The sequence below is a fragment of the Ahaetulla prasina genome, chromosome 6 (genome assembly GCF_028640845.1).
Source record: "Ahaetulla prasina isolate Xishuangbanna chromosome 6, ASM2864084v1, whole genome shotgun sequence".
Lineage (NCBI taxonomy): Eukaryota > Metazoa > Chordata > Lepidosauria > Squamata > Colubridae > Ahaetulla > Ahaetulla prasina.
Genome location: NC_080544.1, coordinates 42,728,378 through 42,748,566, shown reverse-complemented (window position 1 = coordinate 42,748,566; position 20,189 = coordinate 42,728,378). Strand labels below are relative to the sequence as shown.

The 20,189-nt window shown below is 37.4% G+C and overlaps 1 protein-coding gene across 6 annotated transcripts in view; it reads left to right on the top strand.

Moving 5' to 3' along the window:
- DOCK1 (dedicator of cytokinesis 1) overlaps positions 1 to 20,189 on the top strand; it is a 513,270-nt gene that overhangs the window by 99,158 nt on the left and 393,923 nt on the right. For all 6 annotated transcript variants that reach the window (XM_058189019.1, XM_058189020.1, XM_058189022.1 and 3 more), the window contains 2 exons: positions 2,200 to 2,298; positions 10,354 to 10,426. In XM_058189019.1, the coding sequence (XP_058045002.1) occupies positions 2,200 to 2,298; positions 10,354 to 10,426 (172 nt within the window). The remainder of the gene's footprint in view (positions 1 to 2,199; positions 2,299 to 10,353; positions 10,427 to 20,189) is intronic.

Here is a 20,189-nt window from a genome sequence, read left to right as displayed (position 1 = left end):
ACGGGTGGAGGATTCAAAATAGTCCAATAGTCAATTTAATAGTTTCTTTATATTTCATTTAATTCCAAGTTCCGAGGGGTAGAGGGATTCAAAGTGTTCCAATAGAGTCAAAACAATATTTTTTTAACTCCTTTCTTTTTTCTTGCAAATCCTGCATTATTAGTCAAAACTTCCAATTTGATTAAAGCAAAGTTTCTTTTTCATTTCTTCCTCTGTTTTGAAGTATCTCCTTTTTAACAGTAGCCATTTTATTTCTGTATTGCTAAGCCATGCCTTTCTTTTGTCTTTTCCAAACCTTGTCCCATTAGTAAGTTCTTTATATTCTTTATAGTCCAAAACCACACAGAAAAAAGGGATCCAGGGTATTCCATTGAATCTGTAAAATATCTCTTTTAACTCTTTTCATCAATCAGTATTCTTCATTATTTTTAATTTGGGCTCTGTGCCTCAGTTCCATGCCCTTCTTGTAAAGGTCTAAATATCTTTCCTTCCATTTCACTTTCACTTGGTAATTAACCGCTATTACAATGTTAAACAAAGTTTGAATTCAAGAAAAGTTTATTTTTAATTTTTTGTTAGGGCTCTGAGCTTCAGTTCCAAGCCCTCATTGTCAAAGTCCAATTATCTTTAACTTTCACTTAGTAATTAGCCGCTGTTACAGTGTTTTTCTTAAAACGTGTATTCATTTCTCAAAAGTGCCTCAGAGTCCCAACATTTTACAGCCAGTTTATTTCCATTAGGGTTCTAGACTTCCGATTTAAACCCTTTCTTACAGAATTTAGGTATCTTTTAAAATTGTTTCTTCCCAGTTTCACTTATGCATTTAATTTAGCCGCTATTTCAATGTTTCTTCCATTATTGTGCCAATCTTTATTTAATACTTCTTCGTGGGTTTATTTCCACTCACCCAACTTCAATAATCTGTTTCTTAGATGTTTCTCCTCCTGCCCGCTTCTTGTGGCCGTCTCCAACTTTGGAGCAGCTGATGGCAGCTGCTACTCCTCCCCGATGGGTCAGGGGAAAAAGACTGGGGTTGCAGGGAGTTTGCTTCCTCCCTGAACGTGCCGGCGGCTTCCCCATTCTTCGCTGCCCCTTCGAGGCAGCTACGGTCCAGAATGGACCCCCATTTCGGGGGGAATATTGGCGCTCACCCCGGAGCTGTCGGGGTGAGCGACCGTTTTGTCGCGACGCTGGCCATTCCAAGACATTGCAACTGTTGTAAATGCATGCCAGTTGTCAAATGCAAGGACCAACATAGGTTACTTTTTTCAGTCCTGTTGTAACTGAACCGTTGCTAAAGAAATGCTTGTACATCAAGGACTACCTGTATAAATATTCATATTAATAAAGGAGAATATTTGTAGTTCAAGGTTGAAATGCAGACGTTTCACTACCCTAACTAAGTAACATCATCAGTGCTAATGAGGAGTGCTGTTTGCTGTCAGTTTATACTTTGGAGACTTGCCTATATGTGTGGGTTGGGGCACTCTTTGATATTCTTTGGTTGGGCTGTTTGCTGTTGGCTTCTTTGGCAGTTTCTCGATTGGGGTATTGCTTACTTGATTGTTGGTCTGAATCTATAGATATTGTAATGTCTACGTGTCTATTGATGGCTGATTAGTCTGAGTGTCAGGCTTCTAGAAAAATTTGACTCTGATAAATCAGTCATCAATAGATACAGACATTAACAACATCTATAGACAATGCAAAAGAGACCATCAACCAGCCCAAAAGAGAACACCAGCAATCAGCAACCAGGTCAGCATAGATTAAGTCCAGGGTTAACTTCAGACCAACAATCAAATAAGCAATACCCCAATCAAGAAACTGCCAAAGAAGCCTACAGCAAACAGCCCAGCCAAAAAATCCCTAAGACTGTCCCCACCCACATAGACTGGCAAGACACCAGAATATAAACTGACAGCAAACAGCACTCATTCCTAGCACTGATGATATTACTTAGTTAATGTCTGCAAGAAAACAAGCAAGCTCAGAGAGTCCCAAAGATCCCTCAAATATTCATATTGTTACATATTTTTAAGATTTCACTTGCCTATATTACAAAAATATTATTTCTCTTCTATTATATTTGAATTTAAAAGTTAATTTTTATTCTGATTGTCTCTTAAATATAGTGATAGCATTTGCTTATACCTGCAACTGCAACACTGATTTTTTGCTTTGTTTCCTTTTTTTAAGAATGTGATTTTTCCTGGGGCCGGAGATGAAGCTCTTTCAGAATATAAATCTGTTATATATTACCAAGTAAAGCAACCCCGCTGGTTTGAAACTATAAAGGTATGCTTGGCATTAAACTTTATTTTTAAAAGAAATGGATAAGAGAGATATAGAACCTCTTGGTATCCATGTCAGAATAATCTTTCCATGTTGCTAAGGTCTAGTATAGATGAAGTCCTATACTGATCACAATATCTCTGTCTCTTTCCCTTTTTATCTTCCAGTCAAGGCAACTTGGACATCTTTCCTCTGAATTTTGATCATATGACCATGGGGATGCTGCAGTGGTTGTAAGTGTGAAAAACGGTCATAAAGTCACTTTTTCAGTGCTATTGTAACTTTGAATGGTCACTAAATAAACTGTTGTAAGTAAAAAACTACCTGTATTTTAGACACAAAATTGTACATGTACATTATCTGACTAACAACAATTCATTTAGTGGCCATTCAGTTATAATGGCACTGAAAAAAGTGACTTATGACCATTTTTTGCACTTAAAACTGTTGCAGCATACCTATGGTCATGTGATCAAAACTCAGATACTTGGTAACTGATCCATATTTATGATGGTTGCAGTGTCCTAGGGTCATGTGATCCCCTCCTGCGACCTTCTGACAAGCAAAATCAATGGGGAAGCTAGATTCACTTAACAACGGGTTACTAACTGAACAACTTCAACAATTCACTTAACAACTGTGGAAGGAAAGTTGTAAAATGGGGCAAAATTCATTTAACAAATGTCTCACTTAGCAAATAAATTTTGGGCTTAGTTGTGGTCGTAAGTCAAGGACGACCTGTGTAGCCTTATGGTATTATTTAGTTGATCATTTTTAAAGGATCAGTGACCTATTGCAACCTGACCTAGAAAGAGAGATAGTTGTCAGTTTTGGAATGTCACTGTGACCAGTATGCAAGACATTTTGATCACATCCATTACAACTTAGCTTTCAGAATTAGTTCAATACATGTAGTGTAGATGTGCCGAGCATTGTCTGATTCAATTATGTTGGATGAGTTTCAGTTGCTGAAATCAAAGTATGTTGAAAAGATGCTTGGTCAGGCTTGGCCAAATATTTTCATCTTTGACTCTTGGACATTTTTAGTTTGCTATATTTAATGCCAAGAAACCTAATCTGAATCTAAAGACAAAACAACTATTCTTTGTTGCTCAGAAGTCCAAAAATATTTGGATACAACTGATTGTTTTGAACCATTCAGCCATTCAGAAAGTGAAATTGCTCTGTTTTTCTAGTGTGATCATTTGCTCTGAGAGAAGATGCAATCATGTTAAGTCCCTTAGACCTCTTCTCCACCACCAAGGCCAAGAACAGCATACACTTATGACTATATTCCATGCATCTGATAGGGTGGGCTGAGATCCACAAACCTTATGAGTCAATTCTTTTGCTAGTCTTTTAGGATGCCATTAGATTATTAATTTTAGATCTTTCAGGAGCTTTCAGCACCTTCCACTTATAGTGTTCTATCCTATATAGGTTGTTTTAGTTGCAGTATGAAGACACTATATATCACACTGAGTTCTTCTCCTACTTCATTGTCTGTTTTAGAAAGTGATACTTGGAGATTATTACTGCATTATAGTCTGGTTTGGAAGCATTACTGTTTTAGACAGGAAGACGGTGCAAAGAGTGATGAGGATGGCAGAAAAGACTATTGGCAGTTCACTCTCTTCTATCCAGGACATACTGTAGCATATAAGCATTGCTTGAGCATGGTCCGCAGGATTGTTTGGGATGCTACGCATCCTCTTCACAACCTTTTTTTCCTTGTTACCTTCTGGGAGGAAGCTTTGTGGTATCTGAAGCAGAACATCCAGATTCAGCCACAGTTTTGTTCCTTGCAGTATCAACCTTGTGACCTCTTAAACCTCCTCTTTCCACTATGTATTCAAGATGGACAGTGATTAATATTTATATTTATTTATATGTTTAGGTGTAGGTATATGATATGATATGATATGATATGATATGATATTGTTGCCATTACGGAATATGATATGATATTGTTGCCATTACGGAAACTTGGTGGGATGAAACTGACAAATGGAACATACAGCTAGAGGGATATAAATTATTTAAAAGAAATAGACCAAATAAAAGAGGAGGTGGAGTTGCACTATATATAAGAAATAACTACATCTCTACAGAAATAGAGCACAACAATGATGAAAATCATCTTGAATGTATTTGGGTCAATATAAAAGGGGTGAAAAACGATATTGCCATAGGTCTATACTATAGGCCACCCAACCAAACAGAGGAAGTAGATGAACTTTTTGCTAGTCAGCTAACTAAGGTATGTAGGAAGCACATCACAGTAGTAATAGGGATTTTAACTACCCTGACATCAACTGGGAAACAAACTCTGCACCAAGTGGAAAATCCAACAGGTTCCTAACAAACCTAGCAGACAACTTTGTTTCCCAAAAATAGAGAAGGCGACAAGGGGATCAGCCATATTGGACTTAATTCTCACTAACAGAGATGAAATGATAGAAGGTGTTGAAGCTACAGGAACCTTGGGGCAAGTGACCACGCAATATTGGAATTCAACATTAAGCAAATACAAGTAGTAGAACAAAGTCAAACTAGAGTCTTGGACTTTAAGAGAGCTAATTTCAATAAACTTAGAGAGATCTTGAGAAGGATTCAATGGATGAGAATCCTCAGGGGGAAAACAACTCAAGAAGCTTGGGAAATTTTGAAAAGTGAGATTATAAAAGCACAGTCTAACACAATACCAATGAAGAAGAAAATAGTAGATCACAAAAGAAACCAGCATGGATGCATAAAGAACTATCTGACAAATTGAAAGACAAAAGGACAAATATAAAAAGTGGAAAGAGGGCAAATAACTAAGGCAGAATATCAGCAAATAGCCGAGCCTGTAAAGATGAAGTGAGGAAAGCTAAGGCTCACAATGAACAAAGGCTAGCGACAAAAGTAAAAATAATAAAAAGCTTCTTCCAACATGTTAAAAACAAGAAAAAGTCAAGGAAACAATTGGCCCATTGCTGGGAGAAAGTGGCAAGAAGATGACAAGCAACAGGAGAAAGCAGATCTACTTAACTCATATTTTGCATCTGTCTTTACACAAAAGGAAAAACAATCCAACCTATCAAAAACAGCACTACAAAAACAGATTAGAAACACAAGTTAAAATAGGGAAGAAAATGGTAAGTGAACACCTGTCTACCCTAGACGAGTTCAAATCACCAGGACGGATGGATTACACCCCAAGGTTCTGAAGGAACTGGCAGGCGTGATCTCAGAACCACTGAACTATATCTTTCAAAGATCCTGGAGCACAGGGGAGCTGCCAGAGGACTGGAAAAGAGCTGATGTAGTTCCCATCTTCAAAAAAGGAAAAAAAACAGATCCAGGAAACTACAGACCTATCAGTCTGACCTCAATACCGGGGAAGATTCTGGAAAAGATAATCAAGCAACGAATCACGAACACCTAGAAGCAAACAAAGTAATAACCAAAAGCCAACATGGGTTTGTCAAAAACAGATCATGCCAGACTAATCTTATCGCATTCTTTGACAAAATGACAAAATTAGTAGACCAGAGGAATGCTGTTGATATAATTTACTTGGACTTCAGTAAAGCATTTGATAAAGTAGACCATAACCTACTACTAGATAAAGTAGAAAAATGTGGGTTAGACAGCACCACCACCAGATGGATTCGTAACTGGCTGACCAACCGCACTCAACGTGTAGTCCTCAACGGAACTACATCCACATGGAGGAAAGTATGCAGTGGAGTACCCCAAGGCTCTGTTTTAGGCCCAGTACTCTTCAACTACTTCATCAATGACTTGGGCGAGGGATAGATGGGGAACTCATCAAATTTGCAGATGACACCAAGCTGGCAGGAATAGCCAACACTCCAGAAGATAGGCTCAAGTTACAGAAAGATCTTGACAGACTTGAACATTGGGCGCTATCTAACAAAATGAAATTCAACAGTGAAAAAAGTAAGGTTCTACATTTAGGCCAAAAAACAAAATGCACCAGTACCGTATATGTGGTACCTTGCTCAATAGTAGTACCTGTGAGAGGGATCTTGGAGTCCTAGTGGATAACCATCTAGATATGAGCCAGCAGTGTGCAGCAGCTGTTAAAAAAGCCAACACAGTTCTGGGCTGCATAAACAGAGGGATAGAATCAAGATCACGTGAAGTGCTAGTACCACTTTATAATGCCTTGGTAAGGCCACACTTGGAATATTGCATCCAGTTTTGGTCGCCACGATGTAAAAAAGATGTTGAGACTCTAGAAAGAGTGCAGAGAAGAGCAACAAAGATGATTAGGGGACTGGAGGATAAAACATATGAAGAACGGTTGCAGGAACTGGGTATGTCTAGTTTAACAAAAGAAGGACTAGGGAGACATGATAGCAGTGTTCCAATATCTCAGGGGCTGCCACAGAGAAGTGGGAGTTGGGCTGTTCTCCAGAGCACCTGAGGGTAGAACAAGAAGCAATGGGTGGAAACTGATCAAGGAAAGAAGCAACTTAGAACTAAGGAGAAATTTCCTGACAGTTAGAACAATTAATAAGTGGAACGACTTGCCTTCAGAAGTTGTGAATGCTCCAACACTGGAAATTTTTAAGAAAATGTTGGATAACCATCTGACTGAGATGGTGTAGGGTTTCCTGCCTGGGCAGGGGGTTGGACTAGAAGGCCTCCAAGGTCCCTTCCAACTCTGATGTTATGTTATGTTATGTTATGTTATATACATACGTATGTATATAGCATATCTATAGGTGTGTTATATAGGCATACACTTTTAAGAGCAGGCAACAGAATTTCATTTTTAATGTGTGCCAGAGTCCTACAGAAAAAAAAGGACAATAAAGGTTATCTTATCTTGTTCTGTGGTAATTACAGGATGAAATTCCAAATATGAAAGTACCTTTGATTTTTTTTTAAACCTAGAGGAAGCCACTGGAAAGTTTATCAATGGATTTGGGATGAGGTATCACCAAAATTCACAAGACTTCCACCTTTACCTTTCTTTTAACTGTCCTTATCTAACACAGCAAGGTGGTCAGTTACTCAAATACTGCCTTTTTTGGGTAGAGGAATACATGTGGATTAATAACGTGAGATTGAATCCAGATATGTCTATATTTACCTCTCTGGTTATGTGGTTGTTCATTTCACAGCAGGTTGCTCTTTTCCTAAAAGGGTTTATTCAATAGTTCGAAATACACTTGTTTTCAACAAAGTCAGGAAAATTTGTACTTTGCAGCAGTTACTTACATCTGGTATCTTCTTCTTTTGACTATTGCAGGGAGCAAGGGATGCCTTTGAAATTGGTTCAGAAACTTCAGATAGATCAGAATAGGGTGATTTGACAACTGACAGAATGGTTGATATGAGCATATTATGTCAGTGTTTTGCTGTGTTTTCCGGTGTGAGTCAGTTCTAGGTGCAATTTGGAGAGAATAGTGCTTAAGGTCAGGCTGTCTGAAAGAGGCATCACCTGCCATATTTACTATTGGGATGATAGGATTTGAAGTGCTTCTCTAGATATTCCTGCTGAATGAGAGATGATGAATAGCTTTCAGAAAAAGGCCTTTTCTGGTAGTCAGGTCCCAGCTATGCAGTACTTTCCCTTTAGAGGGAACACTGTTGTGGTATTTTCTGCATCATAATAAAGACATTTTTATTTTGCCGAATTGAGGAATTACTTTGATGATCTACAGTGAAGGTATTTTGTACATACTGTCAGTACTGCTACACCTATGTAGTTGCCGTTTCCTATGCAAGGTAAAATATAATGTATTGCTAAAAATAATATACTGTATTTTTTGGAGTATAAGACACACTTTTTTCCCTCCTAAAAGAGGCTGAAAATTTGGATACTCTTATACTCTGAATGTAGCTTTTTCAAAGCTTTTTTTCAGCCCTAACAAGGCGCTAGTGAGTGAAGCAATCTCCGTGCTAAGCTTTTTTTCAATGAAGCAATCTTTCTGCTTTGTCCCCTCCTGACTCTCAGCTGTGAAGCTTTTTTTCAGCCCTAATGAGGCACTAGCGAGTGAAGTGCTTTGCCTGCTCCCTCTGACTCTCAGCTGTGAAGTTTTTTTTCAGCCCTAATGAGGCGCTAGAGAGTGAAGCAATCTCCGTGGTTTGCCTGCTTTTCTAAGTGCTTCTTTCTCCAAAGATCAGTTGTGCTTTAGAAGCTGTTTTTTTTATCCCCAAGCAGGATATAAAAAACAGGAAACGAATGTGCTGAAGCTGACTAGACTAAGGAAGCTAGCCAGATGAATACCTGGTAGGCAGATTCTCTCCCGCTCCCCTATTTTCCTCCCCCAAAACTAAGCTGCATCTTATACTCTGGTGAGTCTTATACTCCAAGAAATACGGTAATGCTTTTATATTGACTTACCTTTCAGTAAGACTTTTAATGGATTGTATAGAGAATTTTGATAGGTAACAGCAAGTATTCATAATTGTTAAAATATTAAGAATAACACAGCAGCAGTAGTTCTCTGTTGTGAAATTTTTGGGAGATTAATGTGATATGAAGTAGGAAGTGACCAAGAGAGTTTATTTAAAGGTTGAGAGAACATTTAAAAGACTGAACAATGACAAAAAACCACAATTGGGAGATTTGATATTTCTTGATAGCAATAAGATTAAACACCTGGATCATAAATGAAAGCATCCTTTAACAAAATAAACATGATGCGTTAACATTATTCTTTGTAAAGAAGATGAACAATCTTCTACTGTCTAGGAAAAACATCAAACACTAGAATCTGGTCACCTTTTCGCTGTTCTAAATTTTTGCTCTCAATAGCACAATTTCACTTTCCTCGGTTACTAGTCAAATAGAGAAGGAGATTTATTTCTTATTTCTGAATTGTAATCTTTCAATTACTTGAATGAATAATTGTAATAATAACTCACACTTAGGTATGAGTAATTATTATTAAGGCTACAGTAACAAAGGAAGGTTGAGCAAAAAATATTTTTACCTTATGCTATATAAAAAAGGTGCCCAGAGGGTTCTGTTCATGGGCAAACTGTTAACTGTCAATCTTTTCTTCTTGAAGTTTGGACTAGGAATACTTAAATAAGGAGCAAGAACAGAAATGCTCTGATTAAGAGTATTATTAGAAGAAATGTACTTAATGTTACATATACATAGACATAATTTAGGTGGCAAAACTATTTCAATGTATGAGGGTAGAAGCTTGCCTTTCTTCTGAAACGGGTCCCTGCTTTGATCACTGTAATTCCTTTCAGTGTGCAAACTCTCACATTAGTTTATTTATTTATTTATTTATTTATTTATTTATTTATTTATTTATTTAAATAAATTCAGTAAAGTTCAGTAAAGATCTACTGAATGACATACTAACACACTGAATTACTCATCTGAGGAGTTCTTGACAGCTTAATTCCCGCCTAACTGAAAAGTCAGTCTGGGTTACAGAACAAAAAGAGAAAATATTTAGTGTTTTATTCCATACTATTCTCTTTCTGAAAAAGTACTGATTCTGTTTTGAGTACTTAGCTGTTGAAACTCTGGAGAAATATTTTCTTATTAAAGAAATGTTCCAACTGATCCTATGGTTTCAAATACGGTACTTCAATAAATGTTGTTTAACATAATTTTGAAAATATGGCTTTGCTGTTGTCATATCACCTTTATAACTTCAAATCTGGAGAAAGGAGAAGTGGGCTACAATTAATCATGAAGGAAGTTCCTGTGACAATATTCATTTGCTGGTTCTTTTAAGCAATTAGCTTAAATATTATTAAACACTGTGAGTGTTGAATTGACTGTTATTCTTCTGGATTAGACAACAGGCTTTTAGGCTAGTATGTTTTTGTCTGTCTGTCTGTGTATGTATTTGTGTTTATGTATAATTTCTGTATTTGTGTGTGTGTACAAGCACAGAAACATATAATAGCTGTCTAGTTTATTTATTGATTGATCAAATTTAAATACTGCCCATCTCACTCTCAGAGCAACTTTGAGTGATTAACCATTAAAAAATAAAAACATGCAAAATATTATATCTCAATAAAATGTTGGATATCCATATATTTATCTTTTGTTTTGTGAAGGTTGCAATCCCCATTGAAGATGTAAACCGCAGTCACCTAAGGTTTACGTTCCGGCACAGATCATCACAGGATTGTGAGTAATTCACACCCACTGTTATTTTTTTTTAAGGTACTTTAAAGAAGAGATTTCTTTCTAATTTGAACCCCTGTTCTTTTGGCATCTTGTCTTGATGCCTTTTCCTATAGTTTCTTCTTTATACTTCTTTAGATAAAGTGAATTCATAATATTGGGTGTCTGCTTCTTAGAGGCTGGCATATAGATATTTACAATGTTTTATAAGCAACCCTAACTTGCTTATACTGTTAATGGGTTGCTGTGATTTTCTTTAGTCATGAAGTCTATGGGAAAGCTTGTTAGCATTTTACTTATAAGCCAAGTATTGACATCACTTGTTAATGTTGCTGTTTAAAGTTGCTATGTTTCAGTAAGATAAACTGGTATTTAGCTTGTTTCATGTTTATTATTAATGCAGTTAATAATGCCTTACTAGTTCGTAATAAGATTACAGCTGATCTAACTAATGTTACTGAATCCATTAGAAACCTACCTTCAATTTTTATTGTAATATTGGCCAAAAAATCAAAGTTTTAATCATGTAATCTTCAGTATTTATATTTAGAACTTGTAAGATTTGACATCTTCATAATGTTTAGTGCTTATGTAATTAAAGAGCTGCTGCTTTTGTTGTAAAATTAATCATTGAATGAAAGCAATAATTTTAACAGAAAATTTAATAATTTTACTAATGAAAACAAGACACAGTAATTTACTGATATATTTATGACCATTAACTACAAATTCTTTTAGTAGGAAGCATTTAAATTAAGTTGCAGCAGATAGGAGTTGGCCAGAGTAATTAGGCTTTAGATTATTATAATCTTCATGCTATAAGGTTTAGAACTGCTGCTACAGTGCTCTCTTATACATCTTTTAAATTGTCACTGGGTTGATCTAGGTTGTCATTCAAATTCTCCTTACCATTTTTTTTTTTTTTTGCATTGCAATTTGTCTGCCTTCTGGAAAAAGCTGAAGAACTTTCCTGGATTTTTTTTCTGGGCCTGGCACTATGTGTTTTAATTGTTTTATGTTTTTATTTTGTTATTGTATAGTCTTACTTAACGAATCACTGAGAGTCCTGCAGTTGTAGCAGGATGTTAGTTTGATGACTTAATAAGGTGTTAATCCTGCTTTACATAAATGTTAAAATATTCTGGCAATGGAAATCAAACTTTATAGCAAAAATTGATCTTTCTTATACTAAAATAAAATTACAGGTCCTATTCAATGTACAGAGGATGGCGGTTTAAGGGGGAGGGGAGTGATACTGGTTCCATAGACACATAATAGGGTTGAAGGTTAGAAAGTGGGAAGAAGGAAGATTGGGAATAAATTATTTATGAAAACACTATAGGTAGTCCTTGCTTAACAACAACTTGTTCAGTGACTGTTTGAGATTATGCCAGTGCTGAATGAATGGTACTTACATTCACTTCTTGAATTTACAGCTATTGCAGTACCCTGACTGTCAGAAGATCAAAATTCGGGCATTGGGCAACCTATCCACATTTATGATTGCAGGGTGCACATCAGTTCCCCCACCTATTTCTCCCTATCTCTGCCCTTTTGGCTGCTGTTTACTCTGCTGTCCCTGCCACCTTGAGCTTCACTTCATTTGTCATTGTATGCTATGCTGTCTCCTTTGCACCAGTCTGGGTGTGTCTCATCGGGTGGGAGGAAGAAGAAGATGCAGCTCATTTAGGGCCCAGGGCACGTGCTCCTACCCTAGCAGCAGCCACTCTTGATCCAATTGTGCTTGGATGATGCCACAGAAGTTGCTTGTGCACCATTGTGAACTACAATGAGGTTGCAGACAAACTTCCAATTTGTCATTTGGAAGTTTCCAATGAGCTTTCTTCATCTTCTTCATCCCTCCCGCCCTGGTAGCAGCCCTTCCCAGCCCAGCTGTGCTATTGCTGTATGGTTGATGTCATGTGGATAATCTAGCAGGCTTCTTGTGAGCTGCCCAGGAGTTGTGACTTCCTATTGGTTTCCCTATTTATTTTGCTTATAGGAAGCTAGCAGGAAGTTAGGAAGAGGTTCTTGGTTAATGACTGGCTTAATGACTTGCTTAACAACGGTTAAGATTGTAATCACTAAGCAGTACAGTCATGTGATGTCATACTTTATGATTACACAGCTTAGTATTGGAAATTCCAGCCCTAATTGCCATTGATAATTGAGGACTTACCTGAATGCATATAACTGTAGTAGACAAGTTTGACACCCTGTATGATTTCTTGTAAGTATGCTGTGTTCTAGAGAGAATTATTGCAAGTCTCTGAAGGCTACCTTGACAAGACAGAAGAGGTTTGGAAATAATGGAGTGGAGGAGCAACTGCAGAAAGGTGTAGGCTTTTGTAAAATAGCTATGGCACTCCTGATCTGCATGCAAATAATCACAGTTTACTGTTTATTATCATTATGAATTGCCTGCTCTTTAATTAACAAGATTGTGAGAGGGCAGCTTTATCTATGTTATTTATTACTTGATAAATAACTAACATGATTTATTACCATACAATTCTGTTATTTTAATATGAACATGAATAGTTCCTTAAGGTAAAAGAATCACTATTTTGAAACGATTATTTCTGGTGGAATTATCAGGAAATTATACAGGATGTCAACATTTTTGTTCATGTATGCACTCTGAAAGGATTTTTTTCATGAGGAAATAAAAGTCCCTGGCTATTATCATTATAGTTTATTATTGATCAAACTGTGATAATGGAATAAGTAACAGCAAGAGATTAGTACCTAAAAGGTACCTGAAATTCCATGCTCCTATCAATTCATATTTTGGAATGGGAATTGTTAACAATGAGTAAAGACTTCTGCTCATAGTCAGTTACCAATAGAGCCAGTGGAGCCTGAACACTTCATTTTCTTCATCCATCTCTTATTCTTATTGTCATTAACAAGGTTTTTGACTTAACTCACTGCTCTAGCCAAAGCTTGTAAGTGATCTCATGAGTAGTTTGTGTGACTGTGCCTGAAGCAAGATGCCTTTGAGGCAAAAGTAAAGGACTATTAATATCTGTTTCTCAGTTTTCTGGGTAATTATGCATGCGAGATGACTGTGGTATAGACTTTGCATGCTTGCAGCCTCTTAGAATGATAATCAGGGCCTGTTAAGATATACAAGCTTTCAGCATAGGCACTTCAGTGGAAGGTGGATTTTGTGTATTTCTTCAATATGTGCAAATAAGCAGTAGAATTTTGACCATTTGTATTTTGAAGCACAATATGTGGTCAAAAGTACATCCTGTTGACTTTAATAGCGTTTATTTAATGCTTTCACACATATGAATATATGTATTATTTTAAAAGTATTCAACATCCAGATAAATATATCTGGATGTTATATCTTTTTTGATTCCAGCACTATCTAGTCTTGGCGTTGATAAAACCTCAGATGAATTTAGGCCTACAATTTGGGTCCAACTCATGCAAACTGATAAAGCCGGAGATTTCCATCTCCACTCTAGTAGAATTTTCTCCTCCACCTGAATTATTCCTAGATCTTTTTAAAGCATTTTATATATTCCACACATAAAACTTTTCTCCCTAGCCTGATTGGTACCCATTAGTGTGATGATGAGCAGAGATATCACTTCTCTTATAAAAAGCATACTTATGTATGCTCTAATATGGAGGTTGAATATGTATCATGCATACTGTTAAAACACCCAGCGTACATTTGGTGGGGAACAGATCATTTATTGCCAGAAAAATGTGCCTTTTCTTATGATCATGAGGTTCATGGTCTTCTTTTATATGATCAGTGCCAAAAAAACTTTCCAAAATGATCGCAAAATTTCTATCAATAGCTTTGGTTTGTAGTTTTTAGTGACTTTTTGTATTACTAACTATATATATTTGTTGATAGATAGATTATATAGACAGATCGACAGACAGACAAGGTGCCATCAAGTTTGTGTTAATCCTATTGACCTCATAGATCAATTTTTTTCCATGAAGAAATTTCTCTAACCTGATCCTTCAGGTCTTCCGATGGCACATAAATTGTCACTGTAACTATCTATTCAATTTGTGCTTGGTCATCTTCTTTTTCATTCCACCCTTTCCATCATTAGAACCTTCTCCATAGCTAGGTCTTCACATAATGTGTCTGAAGTAGGATAAATTGAACCTGGTCAGTTATACCTCAAGTGAGAATTGTGGATTTATTTATTTATTTATTTCCTTGGCTGTCCATGGTATTCTCAAGAGTCTTATTGAACACTAAAATTCAAAAATATCAATATTTTTTCTATCCTGTGGTGTGGCAGAGCTGGTGGCAGACTTGGAGGATGGGGAGGTTGGGGAAGAACTTGGGCCAGTCCTGGAGTCTTGGGAAGGCTCTGATGGATGCTCTGTGTTGAAAGAAGGAAGACAACCAGGGCTGTCCGACATTTCCCAGCTGCCTTCGGAGGCAGAGATGTGGGGAGAAAGAACAGCTGAGGCCTGTTCCAGATGTGTGCATGCACAGAGCTGTTAGGAGAGGAGAACAATTGAGGACAATGAGCTGACTCGGGAAGAAAGGCACACATGGACGCTGAATGGCCCCTCCCTGGCTGGGGAATAAATAGAAGGAAAGGGGAGAGGTGGTTGCAGGAGACAACCATTTGGATTTCTTTCAGAAGATTTGCTCATCATGGTTCATGCCTCAGAGCAACCAGTTCTGGTTGCCAGAACTTAATTTACAACATTGTGGCTAGAAGCTCCTGGCCTGGCAATTATCTCAAGGAACTGATAAGATCTGTTACTGCAGTTAACTCTTTGAAAGATTATTGCCTGGATTTTTCGGTATGTGAATGCCATTAATTCACAGTAGCTAAATAAAGAGGGGTTTTTTGGGACAAGGAATCTGTTTATTGATTCTGCTAAGGCTGGATCAGAACATCCTGTTTCTTCAAAATTCAACTTTCACTTCCATAGTGTGTCACCAGGCAAACCATTGCCTACATGATTCTGATCTTCCTGAATACAGATATATCCTGACACCTGAATATCTTTTGCAAGGTTTCCATTACCACTAAAACAAGAATGCAGTTTGGATAAAGGAGATAGAGCAGAATAAAAAAGAAGCTGAAATGAAAAAAAAACCTGTAACAACAGCAGAAATGGTGGGGCGGGGAAAGGCAAGGAAAAGCAAAAATTGGTCAGTACTAGATGAAGATGAATTCATGGTTTTTTGTTGAATCATCTGACTGGTAGCATGGATTGATAACCAGAAGTCATTTGACTCCCTGCCTCATGATTAGATAATCAAGTGCCTAGAAATAACACAAATTAGTAGGAATATCGGAAGCTTGTTCAAAGATCAATGGTATTGTTGATCAATGGTTGTAGACTAGGAGAGATTAATATCAAGTGAGAAATCTTTCGAGGATACACATTTTGACACTACTATTTGTTGATTCCTCTGTCAACAATACCGAACAAGTCTGGCTATGGCTTTCAAACATCAAAAACATCCGCCAGAATATTCCATCTCCTTAACATGGTGTTGTGTCTCGTCCGCTTTCACCGCAGCCGGGGCCTTCTTATCTGCTTCCGAACGCTGAGGAATGTCCTAGTATGCCTCCCGGCCCCAGCCCTGGCTCCATGCCCAGACAGGCTGAGGAGGAAGAAGTACCTCCAGCCCCCAGCTCTGGCTCCATGCCCAGGCAAATGGAGCAACTAGACCCCTCCCTCCCCCACAGCATGTGAGCCTGAGGAAGGTCAATTACCAACAGCTGCAGACTGGAGTGACCCTCGCTTCAGAAGAATTGATAGGCGGCGGCGTCAGAAAGAAGGGAGGGGCAGGCCTGGATAAGTGCTGAGTCATGGAGCCACACCCCATGGCCTATATAAAGGATCTGCTTTCTGGCATTCTCTGAGTCAGGCAAAGTCTAAACATATCTTGCTGAAGTCACTTTCTGGTCTCCTGCCTGCCTTGAGGACTTTGCTAGGACTTTGGCAGAGCTGCAGAGGCACGCCTGATTCGGATTTCCCTGACCCGGCCGTCAGCAGAGGAGTGGGACACGACACATGGATGATTTGAAGCTATATGGAAAAGCATCACCTGAAATGGAATCGCTGCTCAAAATTATCTATATATGCAGCCAAAATATTGAAATAGAATTTGAAATGGGCAAATGTGCCAACCATACCATCAACTGGAAAAAATAATGCAAACTGAAGGACTCAAGATTTCAAAAAAAGGACTTCAAAAAAGCCAATTATGACTCTATAAACAATGATCTTTCATTTCTAGACTGGCAAAATCTGTTCTCAACCTGTATAACTGCTGAAGACCACTATAGAGTTTTTCTACTCGAAATCAACAGAGTCATCGAACTATATGTACCACTAACTACCATCAAGATTAGGAAAAGCAAACTACCCATATCAATAAAAAAGCTTCAATCTAAAAAAAGATCCCTCTGGAAAAGAAACAAAAAGGGCTATGTAGCTAATTTTAAAAAACGCTACAGAACTATATGCAACCAAATAAAAACTGAATGCACAAATTACCACACCAAACAAGAAGAGGATCTTCTGCGCACAAATTCCAGTCGTGCCTTCTATAATTTTGTCAACAACAAGCTTAAAAACTCTAGACGCATGCCACCTCTAAAAGATCCTGATGGCAATGAATACAATGATGAAGAATCTAGAGCAAACCTCTTTAATAAATTCTTTGCATCAGTTTTTGTCAACAGTGATGGCACTCATCCAACATTCCAAATTTGTACAATCAATGAGCATGACAACTTAACAATTGTTGATTTTACAGAAGAAAATGTTGGTATAGCTCTAAGTAAATTGAAGCCATCTCTATCCATTGGACCTGATGGTCTTTGTGCTTACTTTTTTAAAAAACTCTCTAGTAATCTAGCAGAACCCCTAAGTATAATCTTTAATATAGCCTTTAGAACCAGTTCCCTTCCCAGTCTCTGGTCGCTAGCCACAGTCATTCCAGTTTTCAAAAAAGGCGACCCCAGCTTAGTTGATAATTATAGACCTATCTCCCTATGTTGCGTCGCCTGCAAGGTTATGGAATCCATCATCAACCAATCCATTACCTTACACTTAGAAATGCACAACCTTCTCTCAAATAAACAATTTGGCTTCAGGAAAAAATTATCATGCAATCTACAACTTCTACTGTAAAACCTATGGACTACTAATCTTGATCTAGGTAAATCAATAGATGCAATATACATAGACTTCTGCAAAGCTTTTGACTCAGTAGTACATGATAAACTTCTCCTAAAATTAAAATCCTATGGCATTTCAGGACCCTTACACCACTGGATATCTGCTTTTTTGTCAAACAGACAACAAATAGTTAAAATTGGTAATGCTCTTTCAAATCCTGTTCCTGTCAAGAGTGGTGTTCCTCAAGGCAGCGTTCTTGGACCTACTCTCTTTATAATATACATAAATGATCTTTGTATTGATATCTCAAGTAACTGTGTTCTCTTTGCTGATGATGTCAAACTTTTCAACACCACTGACAATGCATCCACAATTCAAAAGGACCTTGATCATCTATCTGCCTGGTCTAAAATTTGGCAACTACAAATTTCAACCAGTAAATGCTCAGTCTTGCACATTGGAAGAAAGAACCCAATCACAAAGTACATGCTTGATGGACATTGCCTCAGATGACCCCACCCTGTCAAAGACCTTGGAGTTTTTACATCTAACGATTTAAGTTCCAAAGCCCACTGCAACTACATAGCTAAGAAGGCTCTAAGAGTTGTCAACTTAATTTTACGTAGCTTCTTTTCAAAAAACACCACGCTACTGACCAGAGCATATAAAACATTTGTTAGGCCAATTCTTGATTACTGCTCTCCTGTCTGGAACCCTTACCATATATCTGACATCAACACAGTTGAGCGTGTCCAAAGGTATTTTACGAGAAGAATTCTCCATTCCTCTGAAACTAATAAAATACCTTATTCCACCAGACTTGATATCTTGGGTCTAGAAAACTTGGAACTTCGCTTCGACTGGATCTGGGTTTAGCATATAAAATCATCCGTTGTAATGTCCTTCCTGTCAATGACTTTTTAGTTTCAATAACAATATCACAAGAGCTACAAACAGATTCAAACTCAATGTCAACCGTTCCAGTTTAGATTGCAGAAAACACGATTTCTGTAACAGAATTGTATATACTTGGAATGCATTACCTGACTCTGTGGTTTCTTCTCATAACCCCAAAGGTTTCACTCAAAAACTGTCCACGGTTGACCTCACCACTTTCCTAAGAGGACTCTAAAGGGGCGTGCATAAGAGCACAAACGTGCCTACCGTTCCTGTCCTACTGTTTCTTTCCCTATGTATATACACGTTTTTAGTACCTCATTTCTCCTCATATATACGTTCATATATTTATAACCTTTTATGTAACGCTTGTATATATTGTTATGACAAATAAAATTAAATAAATAAAAATAAAATAAATAAATAAAGATGCCCTATGGAAATAGAATCAAGAGTCTGGATAAAGATGATTATTACAAATACCAGGCCATCTTTCAGGCTGAAAACATCAAGCACAACTGAATTCAAGAAGGTTAGAAGCGAATACATTATTAGAGTGAATAAGATTTTAAAGTCCAAATTTAGTTGAGGAAATACCGTCAAGGCAATTAACCCTGGGCAGTTCCAATCTCTGCTTATCAAGAAACATAGGTGGACCTGGAATGTTGCAAGTATGTCAGACAGTTGAAGAAGAAAAAGGGAATTGGAAGAATATCTGAAGGACAGTGAAGAAGCTAGAACTTCATGAAGGCTTACTTAGCCTTATATATGGGAGGGCAAGGTATAACATAGCCAGTACATAAAAGAGCCAGCAGGCAAAGCAGATAACAAAATTTGGCAGTGGCTAAGAGCAGGAACTTTAAAGAAAGAACTAAGAGGGTAATTCTGGCTGCACAAGACCAAGCATTAAGAAGTGCATATAAAGCCAGAATTGAGAAGACAGTAACAGATGTCCACCTCTGCAAAGAAGCTGAAAAAACAGTGGACTATTTAGTTAGCTGTCCAAAGAAGATTGCACAGACCACAAACAAAGTAGAACCAATGGTGCATGGGAATATGTGCAAGAAACACCATTTTCCTGCAAGCAAGAATTAATAACACCACAAGATAGACAAAGTAATGGAATATGAAGAAGCTAAAGTGCTCTGGGACATTTGAATTGAAACAGAATAGTACCCACCGCATAATATTCCATACTTAACAATTGCTGATAAGAAAGACACAAAAGTATGCATAGTAGACATGGCAGTAGCTGGAGACATCAGAATAGAAGAGAAAGGGGCTGGAAAAAAAATCACAAAATACAATGACTTGAAATAGAAGTAGAATGACTGTGACAAAGGAAAGCAAAGAGAGTATCAGTAGTAATAAGCGCCTTCGGTGCAATCCCAGAACATTTGGTGCATCAGATGATTACCATCGGCATTGACAAAATCACTATCAGTCAATTGCAAAAGGCAGCTTTTTTCTCTTTTCTCAGCCTTAGGAAGAAGGAACTGGCAATTCACTTCTGAAAAATACTGCACAAGAAAAGTGCAGGAAGCAATATAATTTGAAAATGTAACTTTTCAAGCAGGTATGTGGCATATAGTTTTATTTTCTAGTTTCTATGCTTTAGGCAATAAATATGTAAATATTTTTTCATTTTGTTTTTACATGTATTTGCAATTTACTCATATACTTATGGCACCCAAATCTGTACTTGATTTGAGAAAAACTGCCCCAAACA